The following is a 14,295-nucleotide window of genomic DNA, read 5'->3' on the forward strand; positions in this document are numbered from 1 at the left end:
AATACTTTTTGTTTGGAGGAAGTGTCTTTCCAGATTCTGTCCTGTAAAACTATTAGAGCCCCCTTTGATGCTGTCTTTGATTCAGATCATATGATTTTAAGGCATCTTACACTTCTATCTCCATCCAATAAACCTTTGAATTCTTTGAAGCATTCTGTTTTCCTGGCTGCCCATCATAAGAGTATGAAACTTAGCACCAGTCGTGGAGATTCAGTCTTTTTCTTAATGGGATACAGAGCGAGAGCCCCAGGATCCCCACTCCTGACGCAAGACCTGGCCCAGTTCATTGCAGATATTTGACATACTTAATGTTAGAACCAGACTAGGAGGATTTGGGAGTCCCTGTGGCCTGTTACAGACAGCCAAAATAAAGCTGCTTCGAGTCACAGTGGAGGTATGGTATTTCAATGATGCATGCGTCCTAAGAGTCCAGAAGTCGTACCAAAGCCACGCTCCAGCCTGGAGCGTGGCTTTGGTGCGGCTTCTGGACTCTTAGGACATATGCATCATTGAAATACCATACCTCCACTGTGACTCGAAGCAGCTTTATTTTGGCTGTCTGTAACAGGCCTGAATCTCCAAAATTAACTTTCCCAAGAGCAGTCTATGTCTCCTTTCCAAAGACCAGCAGTGGATGGAGAAGGAGGCCTTGGGGAAGCAGAGGAGAGCTTGGCTTGACCCCCAAGGACTCTCCCTTGAAGGTTTCCATCTCTTTAGGAAACGGAGGAGCCTGGGAGGGAGACTGAGGACTAGGGCATGCTGGAAAAAGCTTCAGGGGGAGCTTATGGGAGCAAATGTGGGACTTTGCTTTCTCCCCCCGATTACTTTCCTGCTCTCTTTTGACAAGGTAAGCTCAATGGTGGAAAAGACTGCAAAAGCCACCTTCCCTGTACGTTCCATGCTCACCTCCATGGCACCTTAGGAGTAAGTAAGTCTCCACTGAGGGCAGCACAGTCAAAAAACAAAATCCAAAATGGGGAGTAGTCTTTGAGATCCTGATGGTCCTCTGAGAGGAAAATGCCAGCCCCTGAAACCAATCCTGGCCAGCTTTTGGGAAAGTGCCCTCAAGGTTTGGTCCAAGCGGCTCTCAGCCCATTACAGACTGTCCCTTCCCTGAGTCTTGCTCTCCTGGAGGCTCAGAGGAGATTCTGGGGGGCCTGGGCACCTCCCCTTCTTAGGGACCTTGAGCCTCAAGTTCAACTGACAAACGGCCATTCACCCATGAGGAGCCCCCCGTTCCCCGCTCTGTCCTGGCACATGCCTTAGGAAACCTCTTCCATGGGAATTTGGGAGCTCCTAATCTTAGTGGAAATGGGAACCTCTGGAATCCTCCTATTCTTCCCAGCAGGGAAACAAGGTATAGTTGTGAATCTCTTCCAAGGAAAAGAGGGGTTGTTGTTGTTGTTGTTGTTGTTGTAATAACAGGGCTCCAGTCAATGGAGGTTTTCTTCAGGCAGTAAAGGGAGGTTTATGCAAATGCAGAATGACATCACTGCGGAAGGCTCTCTTGACCAATCAGAGACCAGGATAAAGGCCCTTCTGGAAGCTTCCGTGAGAAGGAGATATAAGGCCTGAGAGACCAAGAGACAGTTGGGGGAATTGTGTCGGTTGGAGATCGAGAGAGATAGAGTTAAAGAGAGGATCTTGGAAGTTACTCTCAGAACTGGACGTTTAGGTCTATTTATTATTTTAATAGCTTTTATGAATTGAATAATATATACTTACAGATATTGTACCTGCACCATTTTGAAACCTTAAATTAAACCAAACAAGGTCCCAATAAACCCAGTCAAGCAATCTCACCAAGTTAACATACATTAAACTTATCTCCAACCAACCCTTTCACCTTCTCAGCTTTCGCATCGGGGGTGGGGGGTGAGGAGGGGGCATGTGGGCGAGTGAGGCTTGGGTGCTTGCTATGGTTCCCATTCCTTTCTCTCCACATTATGTTCACTCCAGGAATTAACCCTTCCGTTAGCCAGCTCCACAAACTCAATGAATTAACCTTCCCACCATCCAGTTGCAGTAACTTCACTCAACCCTTTTTTCCAAATATATAAGACCACTACCACTTTCTATAAACTATATAATTACATTCAGTTTGGATTCTTCCATATCTCTCCAACAACAAATATGGAAGAATCCAATTATACATCAACATTTATGGAAGAATCCAAATTTTACTGGTTCAACTGGTTCAAGTAATTGGTGTGAACCAGCTCAAGTCCTTGTTTTCCAACATTTTAAGGAGTTCCATTTAGCAACTGTGACTAATATGAAGGAAAGGGGACACAGAAACTACTTTATCTCTCCAGTTTTTTTGCCTAGATGACCTTTGCTTAGCTCCATAGTAGATCCCAGGCGTCTCTCCTCTCTTAATGCTGATATGACTCTTCTCTGTCTTTGCCCTTCTTTATAGAAGAACTTGAAACTCGTCAGAGAATCGAAACTGAGGAGAAATCAAACAAATGCCAGCAGTGTGCGAAATGCTTTGCTTTTAAGTCAAAGCTTTTCAGGCATCAGAAAGTCCACAGTGGAGAAAAACACACAAATGTCAGCAGTGTGGGAAATGCTTTGTTCAGAAGTCAACCCTTTTGAGGCATCAGAGAGTCCACACAGGGGAGAAGCCATACAAATGCCAGGAGTATGGCAAGCCTTTTACTTTAGGTACCAACCTTACTCGCCACCATAGCATTCACACAGGAGAGAAGCATAGTAATGTAAGGCTTTGGAAAGCATTTTTTTTCTCAGAATTTATACCTTTAGAGGTATCCACTAGAGAGAAAGTGTAGAAATATGAGCAGTTGAAAGTACGTTTTTGATGGTTTATAAGTTTATTATTTGATAAGACTTAATTAACAAAAACTAAATAGGAATATTTTTTTTTGGAGAAGCAGCCTTCACACATTTTGTTGTACAGTTGTCACTCCCTTTTTGAGGACTTGGTATCCGCAACCTCACTCCTCGTGGGAGGACAGGTGACCATTAATAAAACGGCGTGCTCCTGCATACGCCTCCCCTCCCGGTGCCATGGGTGTGCAGCCCATTATTTTCTATGGGACTCGAGTATGTGAGAGTCATCATTTTTGTGAGGGGTCCGGAATGGATCCCCCGTGAATTGGGAGGGCTACTGTATTTTGTAAAGCTCTATTATAATCATCATTTATGCTACTTCTGCTACAAAGTTCTTGGTCTGAAAGTATCTTGTCCTTACAGAAACATTCAAATAAACCTCTGCCCTATTTTGAGCATCCTGTATTCTTCACTGAGAATCTGAAGGACAGTGTCAATTACGGAAGCATCACTTTTAGCATAAATGAGGTGTTGCTACAATTCAATTGGTTGTGACTATGAGAAAGGATGCTGAAGATGAATTTCTGTCTCCTATCTAGCCCTATATCGACACACACAATATGCACTGACTCCCGAGTCAAACTCAGTTTTCCCTCTCTGTCCCCAGGATCTAAACCTGGGCTAGAAAGGATCAGGTTTTATTTGGGATCTTCTACTGTAACATGTGTTTTTCCTTGTCCTTTTTACATGGAGCAGTAGGGGTGTAGCCAAGGGTCCGTTAGGGGAATTTTATTATTGTTGTTATTAGCTCAAATATTGCAAGAGGGGGCCTGCTACGACGGTCCCTCCCAGGATCGCCCTCCCGATATTTATACCAAGAGACCAGGGTATCCCAATAACTGAAGCTGAGACAGATTGCAATAACTAAATGTTTACTCTATTGAAAACAAGGGGGAACACACTCAATGCACACACTCACACACACACATTCAAGGCTCAGGAAGGTAGGTTGGAAATATGGAAAAGATGTTTTAGGCTTTGCTAATGGTATACTCACCAAGATGTAGTCTTCCTCCGAGAAGCGAATGGGATGTGGGACAGTGGGACAAGTCTGCTCCGCAACCTGGGTTTGAGCAGAAATGCCGGCTACCAGAACAGAGGTCTAACTGACGTGGAGTAAGTAGACCTTTGGGATGGCGCTGAGCAACAAAAGTTGGGACTTTTTATAGGCGAAATCTCGCCTGAGGCAAAGAGGCTGGCTTGGCCGAAACAAAGGTGTTTAATTGTTTTCTTTTCACCTGGATGTCTGAATCTGATAGTATCACTGACTTAAGTTGTTCGGACAACAGACTTGAGGAGGGGGTGATAGCTTCAGGGAAGGCAAACATTTCACTCCTTCTGACTCAAGATAATCCCTTCATGCGACTTCCCAGACCTTCTAAGATGTTAATGTGGCTGCTCCCCTCAGGGGAGGTGTACATGTCCTCTCGCTTTGCCACTAATGGTGGACAGGCTTGGAGTCTGGCCAGGGGTCATCCAAGGGTTATCATTGATTCCAAAATTTATATAAAGCAGCATAGGTAACAGGGGGGCTGTACATCAGGGCTTGGCATTGAACTTCCAGTTTTCTGGGATCATTTTCAGGAAGGTGACGATTGTGCCTCTTTTCCATTGGGGGGGGAGGGGCAACTCAAGAGGAAAGGACTCTGCACTAATATCCAGCTCATATGGAAGAGCTGTAGCTTATTGGAATAGGGAAGGCTTAATTCATTGGTTGCTTCAACTGGCAAAGATTCTACACTACCTACTATGAACTACAACTATAACTCCTACTTTAATAACCAAACCCTAATATTTTTACTCTTTATGACAGAACCCTTATACACTGTTTCTGACACGCAATGGGCCAGTCCCAATACTTCAGGTATACAGCACCAGTCTGAAGTCACAATTCTCCCAACTCAATCTTTCAGGCAAGGAGCATCAGCCTGAGGTTGCAATGGGCCAGTCTCAGTTTTTCAGGCAAGGAGCATCAGCGTGAAGTCATAATGAGCCTGAGTTCAAATTGGACCAGTCTGAATCTTTCAGGTAAAGAGCTCCATCCTGAAGTCACAATAGTACCATCTCAATTCTTCAGGCAAGGAACCTCAGGCTGAGATCACAATGGTCCAGTTGTAATCCTTCAGGAAAGGAGCATCAGCCTGAGGTTGCAATGGGCCAGTCTCAATCCTTCAGGTAAAGAGCACCACCCTGAAGTCACAATCCTTCATCCAAGGAGCATAAGACTGAAGTCACAATGGGCCAGTCTCAATCTCTCAGGCAACGAGAATCAGCCTGAGGTTGCAATGGGCCAGACTCAATTTTCAGGCAAGAAGCATCAGCCTGAGGTTGCAATGGGCCAGTCTCATTCAGGTAAGGAGCACCAGCCTGAAGTCACAATATGTCATGAATACCTTTATTCATGCATTTATTCATTTAGGGATTCATGCCATAAGAATTATAGGTTTAGGTTTAGAATAGAGTTAAGATAGATAGGATTTATGGTGGGTTAAAATAATATGTTTTAATATGTGCTTTAATAGAAGATACTAGAAAGAGGTAGGGAGATCATGGCTAAAAAATGTGATTGTTTGCTAGCATTGGAATGTGTGGGAATTATCCTTCTAACAGAGGCTTGAGTTTAAAAGACTGCTCTGTAAAAGGAGGAGGAACATAGAGAGTTATTGGTATTTTTATATTGTATTATGTTGTTATGGGTCTATTATATTTTCATATGGTATCATATTAGATTGGGATTGATGGGGTTTCAATATATATACACACACACACACACACACACACACACACATATAGTTAAGACATAATGTTAATGAAAATTGTTGTGTGGCTGAGTTCTGTGGTCCAAGGCCACAGGTGCAGTGATTGTGAGAAGGCACATGAGAGCTTAATTGTTTTTAGAAACGCTGCCACAATCCCAGATGGGAGGACACTGCGCAGGAAAGGGCTATCCAATTAATTATCTTTATAGCCTAATTGGGTGGGGTAAATTGATATGGTTATAAAAATGATATGTTTATACTTTCTTTCATTCATGACATAAAAAAGTCACTTCTATTACATGTATCTTCTTCAATACAAGCTGTTCCTTTTTCAAAGTACTGCTTTTTGTGTTGCAAGAGGGGCTGCAATTAGGAGCCTGACAAATATCTATCTCCCTTCCATTCACCCTCCTATCCCAAAAGGGCTGGAGAGCATACCAAACCAACCACAGAACCTTTCCCTGCTCTTGTGTAACGCCAGGTCAGTCCAAAATACAACGCACATAGTCTATGATCTCCTACTGGACGAAGAGGCTGACCTGGGATGTTTCACGGAGACCTGGCTGGGTGATGATAGCTCAGCCACCTGGGCTCAGGCCTTACCAGCCGGGTTCTCCGTCAGTGAGCTGGTAAGAGGACGTCGCTTTGGTCCATGAAGACAATCTTGCTTTGGTCAGGATACCTATCCATAAGATGGACCACATCTTGGAGCCCAAAATGCAGAGCTGGACTCAGGAGGGAAAGGCAGGAAAGGAAGGCTCTAGTTAGTCTCTGTGTGTATGTATTTTCCTCTGCTGTTCTTATGGCTGGGAATGGAGCTGAGGACTAAGGAGAGAAGAAAGGGTCAATTTTGGGCAAATTCAGAACTTCTGTGCATCAAAGAGTCCAGTGTGTTGAAATAGCAAAGAACTTTATTGAAAATACATAGAAGGAATTCAGTGTTTAAACTAGAACTACCCTCCCGAATCCAAAGAATATATTGAAACCCCAACACCTAAAACTCCTCCCTCTTCCAAACCGAGCCTCACCTCCAATTCCCACAGTCTATGCCCCACAGGAAACAAGGCCCCCTTTGCCATTCCCACAAACTAGCCCTTTCTGTCAATACCTGCCCCCAACTTTCTTCAGCCAACATCCAACACATTGCAAAGCTATAATTCCATAACTATTCTAGACAGCTCTAACAAATCCCAGCCCCCCATCTACCGAACCTATACTTCGATCCACAATCCCCACCCAAATTTACAAGCTAAAGAAATTAACTATACTATTAGCAATTAAAACCTAAAAATAACAAAATACAACTTTAGAACACAAACAGACATATCGACAGACAAAGCTTACAAACAAAATCACAAGGGCCTTTTCTTAGCACCACTGGATTGAAAATATATTTTTTGTATTCATTATTGACAATAATAATGTTAGTTCACTATTGGGATTTGTGTGGCTTCTCTCCTGTGTGGCCTCTCTGATGTGACACTAGGATTGACTTCAAATAAAAACCTTTCCCACAATGCTGGCATTTGTATGGCTTCGCTCCTGTGTGGACTCTCTGATGCCTCACTAGGTTTGACTTCTGAGAGAAACATTTCCCACAATGCTGGCATTTGTATGGCTTCGCTCCTGTGTGGACTCTCTGATGTGTCACTATGTTTGACTTCAAAGAAAAACATTTCCCACAATGCTGGCATTTGTATGGCTTCTCTCCTGTGTGGACTCTCTGATGAGTCACTAGGTCTGACTTCTGAGGAAAACATTTGCCACAATGCTGGCATTTGTATGGCTTCTCTCTTGTGTGGACTCTCTGATGCCTCACTAGGTTTGACTTCTGAGAGAAACATTTCCCACAATGCTGGCATTTGTATGGCTTCGCTCCTGTGTGGACTCTCTGATGTGTCACTATGTTTGACTTCAAAGAAAAACATTTCCCACAATGCTGGCATTTGTATGGCTTCTCTCCTGTGTGGACTCTCTGATGGATCACTAGGTCTGACTTTGTAGAAAAACATTTCCCACAATGCTGGCATTTGTATGGCTTCTCTCCTGTGTGGATTCTCTGATGGATCACTAGGTCTGACTTCGAAGAAAAACCTTTCCCACAATGCTGACATTTGTTTGGCTTCTCTCCTGTGTGGACTCTCTGATGTCTCACTAGGTGTGACTTTGTAGAAAAACCTTTCCCACAATGCTGGCATTTGTATGGCTTCTCTCTTGTGTGGACTCTCTGATGCCTCACTAGGTTTGACTTCTGAGAGAAACATTTCCCACAATGCTGGCATTTGTATGGCTTCGCTCCTGTGTGGACTCTCTGATGTGTCAGAAGGCTTGACTTCCGAGAAAAACATTTCCCACAATGCTGGCATTTGTATGGCTTCTCTCCTGTGTGGACTCTTTGATGTAACACTAGGATTGACTTCAAATAAAAACATTTCCCACAATGCTGGCATTTGTATGGCTTCTCTCCTGTGTGGACTCTTTGATGTAACACTAGGATTGACTTCAAATAAAAACATTTCCCACAATGCTGGCATTTGTATGGCTTCTCTCCTGTGTGGACTCTCTGATGGATCACTAGGTCTGACTTCGAAGAAAAACCTTTCCCACAAGGCTGACATTTGTTTGGCTTCTCTCCTGTGTGGACTCTCTGATGTGCCAATAGGTATGACTTTGAAGAAAAACATTTCCCACAACGCTGGCATTTGAATGGCTTCTCTCCTGTGTGGACTCTCTGATGTCTCACTAGGTGTGACTTTGTAGAAAAACCTTTCCCACAATGCTGGCATTTGTATGGCTTCTCTCCTGTGTGGATTCTCTGATGTGTCACTAGGAGTGACTTCAAATAAAAACATTTCCCACAATGCTGGCATTTGTATGGCTTCTCTCCCGTGTGGAGTCTCTGATGCATGACTAAGATTGACTTGTAAGCAAATTTTCCCCCACAATGCTGACATTTATGTGACTTCTTTCTTGTGTGGATTCTCTCATGACTGACAAGTGATTCTGTAAACAAGGAAAATGACAGACAAGACTAATCTCAGCATTAAGAGAGGAAGATGTTACCCCAAGATTTAGCCCCACGTTCACCCCTGCCTATTTCAAATTAGATTAATAAAGTTGGTGTGAGTGACCCGGGCATGACCCTGTTCTGGATGCCCCCAAATCCATATAATGATTGTATCCTTACTCATCGGAGCTACCAAAGAAGAGACCGTATGGGGACTGCCTTGAGGGAATCAGTGGAAGCAGATAGTCAAAGGACTGTTGGAAAAAATATTCCATTAAAAACGTGCAAAAATACTTTGATTGACAGGTGGCATAATATCCTGTGAGAGTGCCATAGAGTCCTGAGTCAAAAGCTAACTGCAGGGGTCCCTCCATGGTGTTTGGCACTAGGAGATGACTCACAAACAATACAGTATACAGCTGATTGGTGTGGATTAGATTGGAGTTGTGTGTACAAGAGATGGTGAAGTTGATGGAAGTCAGAGAGGAGAGCTTGCAAATATTTGTATTATTATTTGTATGAAACCAATTGTGTTTCTGATTTATTTTTAATTGAAAAGTGGTCAGTGAATTGCCAATATCTGTATCTGGATATTTGTTTCCATACTCTGCTATATTATTCTTGAGCTGCATCTAGGAGTGTCACCCTCAGATTACGCTGTATATTGGCTTGTGAGCACAATAGGAATTCAGAGCCAAGAAGGACCAAGAGCCAGTGTGCTAATCCTTTTTGTCTGAGATATTTCCACCAAGCACCCATTGAATTTAATTTGGATTCAAACCATTCTCTCCCCCAGGAATCTTTCTAAATTGATATAAACCTTTTTGAACACTCGGTTTCTGACCCCAAGAAACAATTACAGTATAAATATCTGCCCTGACTGGCCGTTCTTCGACGTCAGTCCAATTACAGACAGAGAGTCTGTCGGTTTACATGGCTAAGCACCTCAATGCACTCACCAACCCCACTTGCCATGGAACTTACTGACTTCTCTCACCATTCTGGACCCTGAACAATTCCAATCAAAATCCACCTAGGTCAAGTTTTACCATTAGCAAAGGTTCACACTGTTCACCACTCCCACCTTTGTTACTAGTCTTTGCGTGTGTGTGTGAACACCTATATCTGTATATGCGTGTATATGTGTATATATTGCTTTTCCCCTAAATAAAACATAAAAACCTATTTCAAAAGCCTTTGGAGTTCTCTGTGCTTCCGGGCCTGGTATAGTTGAACTGAATCCCAAGGTTGCTTTTGCCCCAACCAAACTATATGTCTACTTTCAGCTGAGTACCCCATTCCCCTAAAAGCATAGCACTTGGGAGTATCCTTCCCAGACTCCAGCATTTTGGGTAACAAAGGGCCTCTGGAATCAACCAAGGAACTAAGCAAGCTCAGGTAGGAAAAGAAACATTAGAAGACAAGCAGGTTTGTGTCCCCCTTTCCTCCCTTCATAGATTTTACTCATAATTGGTAAATGGAACCCCTAAAAATATCTACAAACAAGGATTTGATCCAATTCTCAGAAGTTCTCTCAAACCAGTTCTTAAAATCTGTCAAGTTCATGGCTGCCTCCCAATCCCCAAGGCCCCTCTCCTTTGGTGTCTCTCCAATAGTGCCTCACTAAACTACAAATTCAGATATTCTACAGGATGTTGCTATCACAATTAAACTGCGCTTGAAAGGGATCTAGGACTCCTAAAGGCCAATGTGATTCTAGGCTGCATTAATACGAGTATAGTTTTGAGATCAAGGGAAGTAATAGTGCCACTCTATTGTGCTTTGGTCAGGCCTCACTTGGAATAATCCTCACTTGGAATAATTCTGAGCTCCACAATTCAGTTAGAACATGCCCAGATGAGGGCAACCAAAATGGTGAAGGATCTGGAAACCATCAAGTCCTATGAGGAGCAGCTTAGAGAGCTGGGTATGTTTACCCTGGAGAAAAGAAATTTAAGAGTGGATATGATATCCATGTTTAAATATTGGAAAGGGTCATCGTATTGAGGATGGAGCAAGCTTGCTTTCTGCTACTACAGAAAAAAGGAGACACCACTGTGGATGCAAGCCACAGGGAAAGAGGTTCCACCTGAACATTAGGAGGAACTTTGGGACAGTAAGAGCTCTTCCACAGTGGAATATACTCCCTTAGAGCTTGGTGCAGTCCTCTTCTTTGGAGGCCTTTAAACAGAGGCTGGATGGTGCTTGGAATGTGTATTCCTCCATGGCAGAAGTGGGTTGAACTGTATGGCCCTTGTGGTCTATTCCAACTCTATGATTCTATAATGCTAATGGATTCCGGTTCCTTACCCACTGAGGCCACATTCTTATAAGTCTCCATCATTATATAATTGTACATAAGCCGCTGCTTCTTCGTCAAGAGTTTCCATTCGTCCTCGGTAAAATATACAGCCACATCCGCAAAGGTCACCTGCAACAGAAAATAGCCCTCATCCAGAGAGTGACTAAGCAAAAGGGGAGGAAAACACATGGTGCATCCAAATATTATTTCATCACTTCACAATTCAGTACAGGAAATAAACTTTAAATTCTGTCAGCAAGAAAAACAAACTCCTGCCTTCGAGATCCAGTTTGTCTTGAATCCTTTCAATATAATATACAATATAATAAACAACATAATTTAGGCCATGGCTGGGATATAGACGATGGATTATGATACTCACTATCCCAACACATACAGTAAATTTGGCCACCAAAGAATTATAGTGCATTTAGACATTTCTTGCCACATTTTAGAACGAAATGTCATTATTAAAAAACATTTCTGGGGAGCACTGTGGGCTTGAGGGCCACTGGACCCACCCCATATTTAGATCCAGAGATGTTCTCCCATAGCGCCCAATATTTGACAGATTGGAAAAGCAGGGCACATGTGGACAAGCAACCCAGAAGGCGGTGAAGATGGCCAAAGTTGATTATGAGAAAGATCCCACAAGCTATACCTTGCTTCCTTCTTTCCTCTTCTTTCCCCACTTTTGAGTTGATAGGGTGCAAACTGAATGGCACTCAGGAACTGAAGTGAGCTGAGAAGGGGGAAAGTGGGAGGATAAGAGAGCAACCGGGACATTTTAAAAAGCCCCTGAAAAAGTGACAGTCCTGATAGAGGATTAACCAGGACTGTCTCTGCTAAATAGGGAGAGTATGTTCTCCGCTTGCTTTCATGAACTGGCCCAGCAGTGACACAGATGGAACTAATAGTCAAGAACCTCGACTCACCAAGGAGTTCTTGTAGGTTTGCATCCTCTTTGTCTTGGAGCCCAACTCCCTCCGTTTGGCCTCTGTGTCGGCCATCAGGTGGGCTGGGGTCCTGGTGGTCTTGCACTTGGGTCACTTCCAGCAAAAGGTGCCCCAAAACTGTGTCCAAGGGGGCCGAGATGAAGTTCCTGAGAGAAGAGACCAGAGATTCATAAAAAGACGCAAATTGGATCTCCTATAAAGAATTAATCCAAATAAATAGAACTGGTTATAGAATAAAGACATGAGAAGATCCTAATGATCAGGGTTATGATCTTTCATGGTTCTTTGACAGACAATTAAGAAAGCTCTTTCTAATGGATAAAAACAATACGGTATTTGCAAATCAGACTCTGATCTAGAACAGGAAATAATGTGGAATAAAGATAACAGCATCCTCCTGGTGACACACACAAGTGACATATGCCTCCTTTGGGCCAATACAGAGGTGGGCATCCCCTTCCTCCCTCTGCTTCAAACAAAGCCCCCTGGACCTAGCATAGATTCACTGCAGATCCCCTACACAACAGATACTCCATGCCTTATTAGTGTGGTGGGGGATTAGGGGATGGGGAATTGGAGAGGGCCCTGGTTATGTCCCCGTAGATAGATGTGAAATGAGGGCATCATAAATACATAAATAAATAAATCATCTGCTGAAACCTCCAGAGTTGCCCAGTGCTTTCCCCCATCATCTGCCCCTTTCCCAAGAAGGCTGCGTCCACACTGCAGAAATAAGATACTTTGACACGTCTTTAACTGCTCAGTGCTATGGAATCCTGGGCTTTTTCCTTTGGGACACTTAGCCTTCTCTGCCAGAGAGCTCTGGTGCCACAACAGACTAGAAATCCCAGGATTCCACAGGATGGAGCCAGGAGAGTTAACAAACTTTAGAACTGGATTATTTCTGCATTGCAGATACAGCCAGAGTCGGTTGTAAAAGGGCAGAAGCACCCAAGTCTTGTTTTCACCTTCCTAATAACGGTTTTCCTTTAAAAGAAATAAGTAGTGTGCTTTTCTGTCTAATCCTTATTTTTGTTGTTCTTGTTTGTTTCTATGTTTATTTGGTAATAATATGAGATGGTCTGGTCTGCCTCCTTCCTTCTTCCCTCAAAATCTCTTAATATGAAAACTGGGGAGACTTTTAAAACCACCCAAAGGAGCTACTTTTGGCCTTTTCTGGAGGACTAGCCTCCTCTTAGAAGCCAAAGTCCAATGTTTGTGAAGAAGAAGAATAAGGCTTGTATTAAAACTCTCCTCCCGATTTCTGATCCCTTTTAAAACCCATGTTCCCCAGAAGGAGCAGAGCTGTGTAATAAGAAAACCCTCTCAGAAAAGAGACACAAAAGACACACAAAGGGACACACTTTCTTCCTTTTGGCCCAAGGAGCCTGGCCTCCTTCTGACTCTGGAGCCTCAGGAGAGAAAGAGAGGCCTCTGTTCAACTGAGGCTCAGAGAAGGTTCCGGAACTTTATTCCCCACAGTCACAAGCAAAACAAAATGGCCACCACCTCAGCACTTGGCAGTTGGAGGCCTCAGCACAGCAGTGAAGCCTACCTCTTCCAGGCCTTGTCCCTCCCCTCTCCTTTCCTTTCCTTTCCTCTCCTCTCCCCTCCTTCCTTCCTTCCCTCCTTGTCTTTATCTCTCTCCTTCCTTTCCTCTCTCTGTCCCCTTCTCACTCTCTGCTCCTCACTCTCTCTTCCCCTCACAGAGCTAAATAGAGAGGCAGAAGCTCCGCCCCTTCTTCAGTCTGGCCAATGAGGGCAAAGGAGCTGGAAGACCCCGCCCCCTGCCCCACCCTCACAGGCTCCTCCTGCAGTTAATATGGAATAATAATAATAATAATACGTTTTATTTATAGACCGCTATTCCGCAATGATCATAGCGGTGTACAGTGAAAATTGAATATAATACAAATACAATGTGACAATTAAAGCAGGGAGAAGTCTCGTCCTTCAGACAGTCCCTGATGTTGCTGGGTCTGCCTGATGGCTCCCTCTGAGGCCGAGATGACAGTTGAGGAGGGAGGGGCCTCTTCCTTCAGACAGTCCCTGATGTTGTGGGGAAGAAGGCAGGAGGGACTGAGGGACCCTGGAGCCCCAGCCACACGGACACTGGCCAAAGGCACACATTCCCAAAGCCTAAGACCCATGAGATGGCAGCCCTATGCAGGGCAGGGCCCTCCTCTCTCTGGCCATGTGGATGCTGGGAGATCCAGTCCAGGGAATACACTCTAAATCCCATTGGCAAGAGAAAAGGCTACTACTACTCTCTGATATCTCACTAGGTGTCAGAACCTGTTATTAAGATCAGTTGTAAGGTTATATCTTTTCAGTTCATGTACATTCACTTGATTTTAAAACCTCCCAAAGGAGCTACTTTTGGTGTAGTTTGGGGGACAATCGTCGTCTCAGTGGCCC

General features: G+C 43.8%; 1 protein-coding gene across 1 annotated transcript; it reads right to left on the bottom strand.

Moving 5' to 3' along the window:
- Nucleotides 1-6,882: 6,882 nt before the first annotated feature.
- LOC149301615 (uncharacterized) lies at nucleotides 6,883-11,928 on the bottom strand. Its single transcript, XM_089484321.1, has 4 exons — nucleotides 11,857-11,928; nucleotides 10,930-11,084; nucleotides 7,128-8,615; nucleotides 6,883-6,896 (listed from the first exon to the last, which is right to left on the bottom strand). The coding sequence occupies exons 2-4, from the start codon at nucleotides 10,976-10,978 to the stop codon at nucleotides 6,883-6,885; spliced, it is 1,551 nt and encodes a 516-aa protein (XP_089340447.1). The 5' UTR covers nucleotides 10,979-11,084; nucleotides 11,857-11,928.
- Between the last annotated feature and the right edge of the window lie 2,367 nt (nucleotides 11,929-14,295).

Source organism: Sceloporus occidentalis, unplaced genomic scaffold (genome assembly GCF_023333645.1).
Source record: "Sceloporus occidentalis isolate IW3139 unplaced genomic scaffold, rSceOcc1.0.p SCAF_21, whole genome shotgun sequence".
Classification (NCBI taxonomy): Eukaryota; Metazoa; Chordata; class Lepidosauria; order Squamata; family Phrynosomatidae; genus Sceloporus; species Sceloporus occidentalis.

Coding starts and splice junctions, on each gene's coding strand:
- LOC149301615 (XM_089484321.1), bottom strand. CDS start 10,978: ATGTACAATTATATAATGATGGAGACTTATAAGAATGTGGCCTCAGTG. Junction 8,616..10,929: donor TAAGAATGTGGCCTCAGTGG/GTAAGGAACCGG, acceptor CCTTGTTTACAG/AATCACTTGTCAGTCATGAG.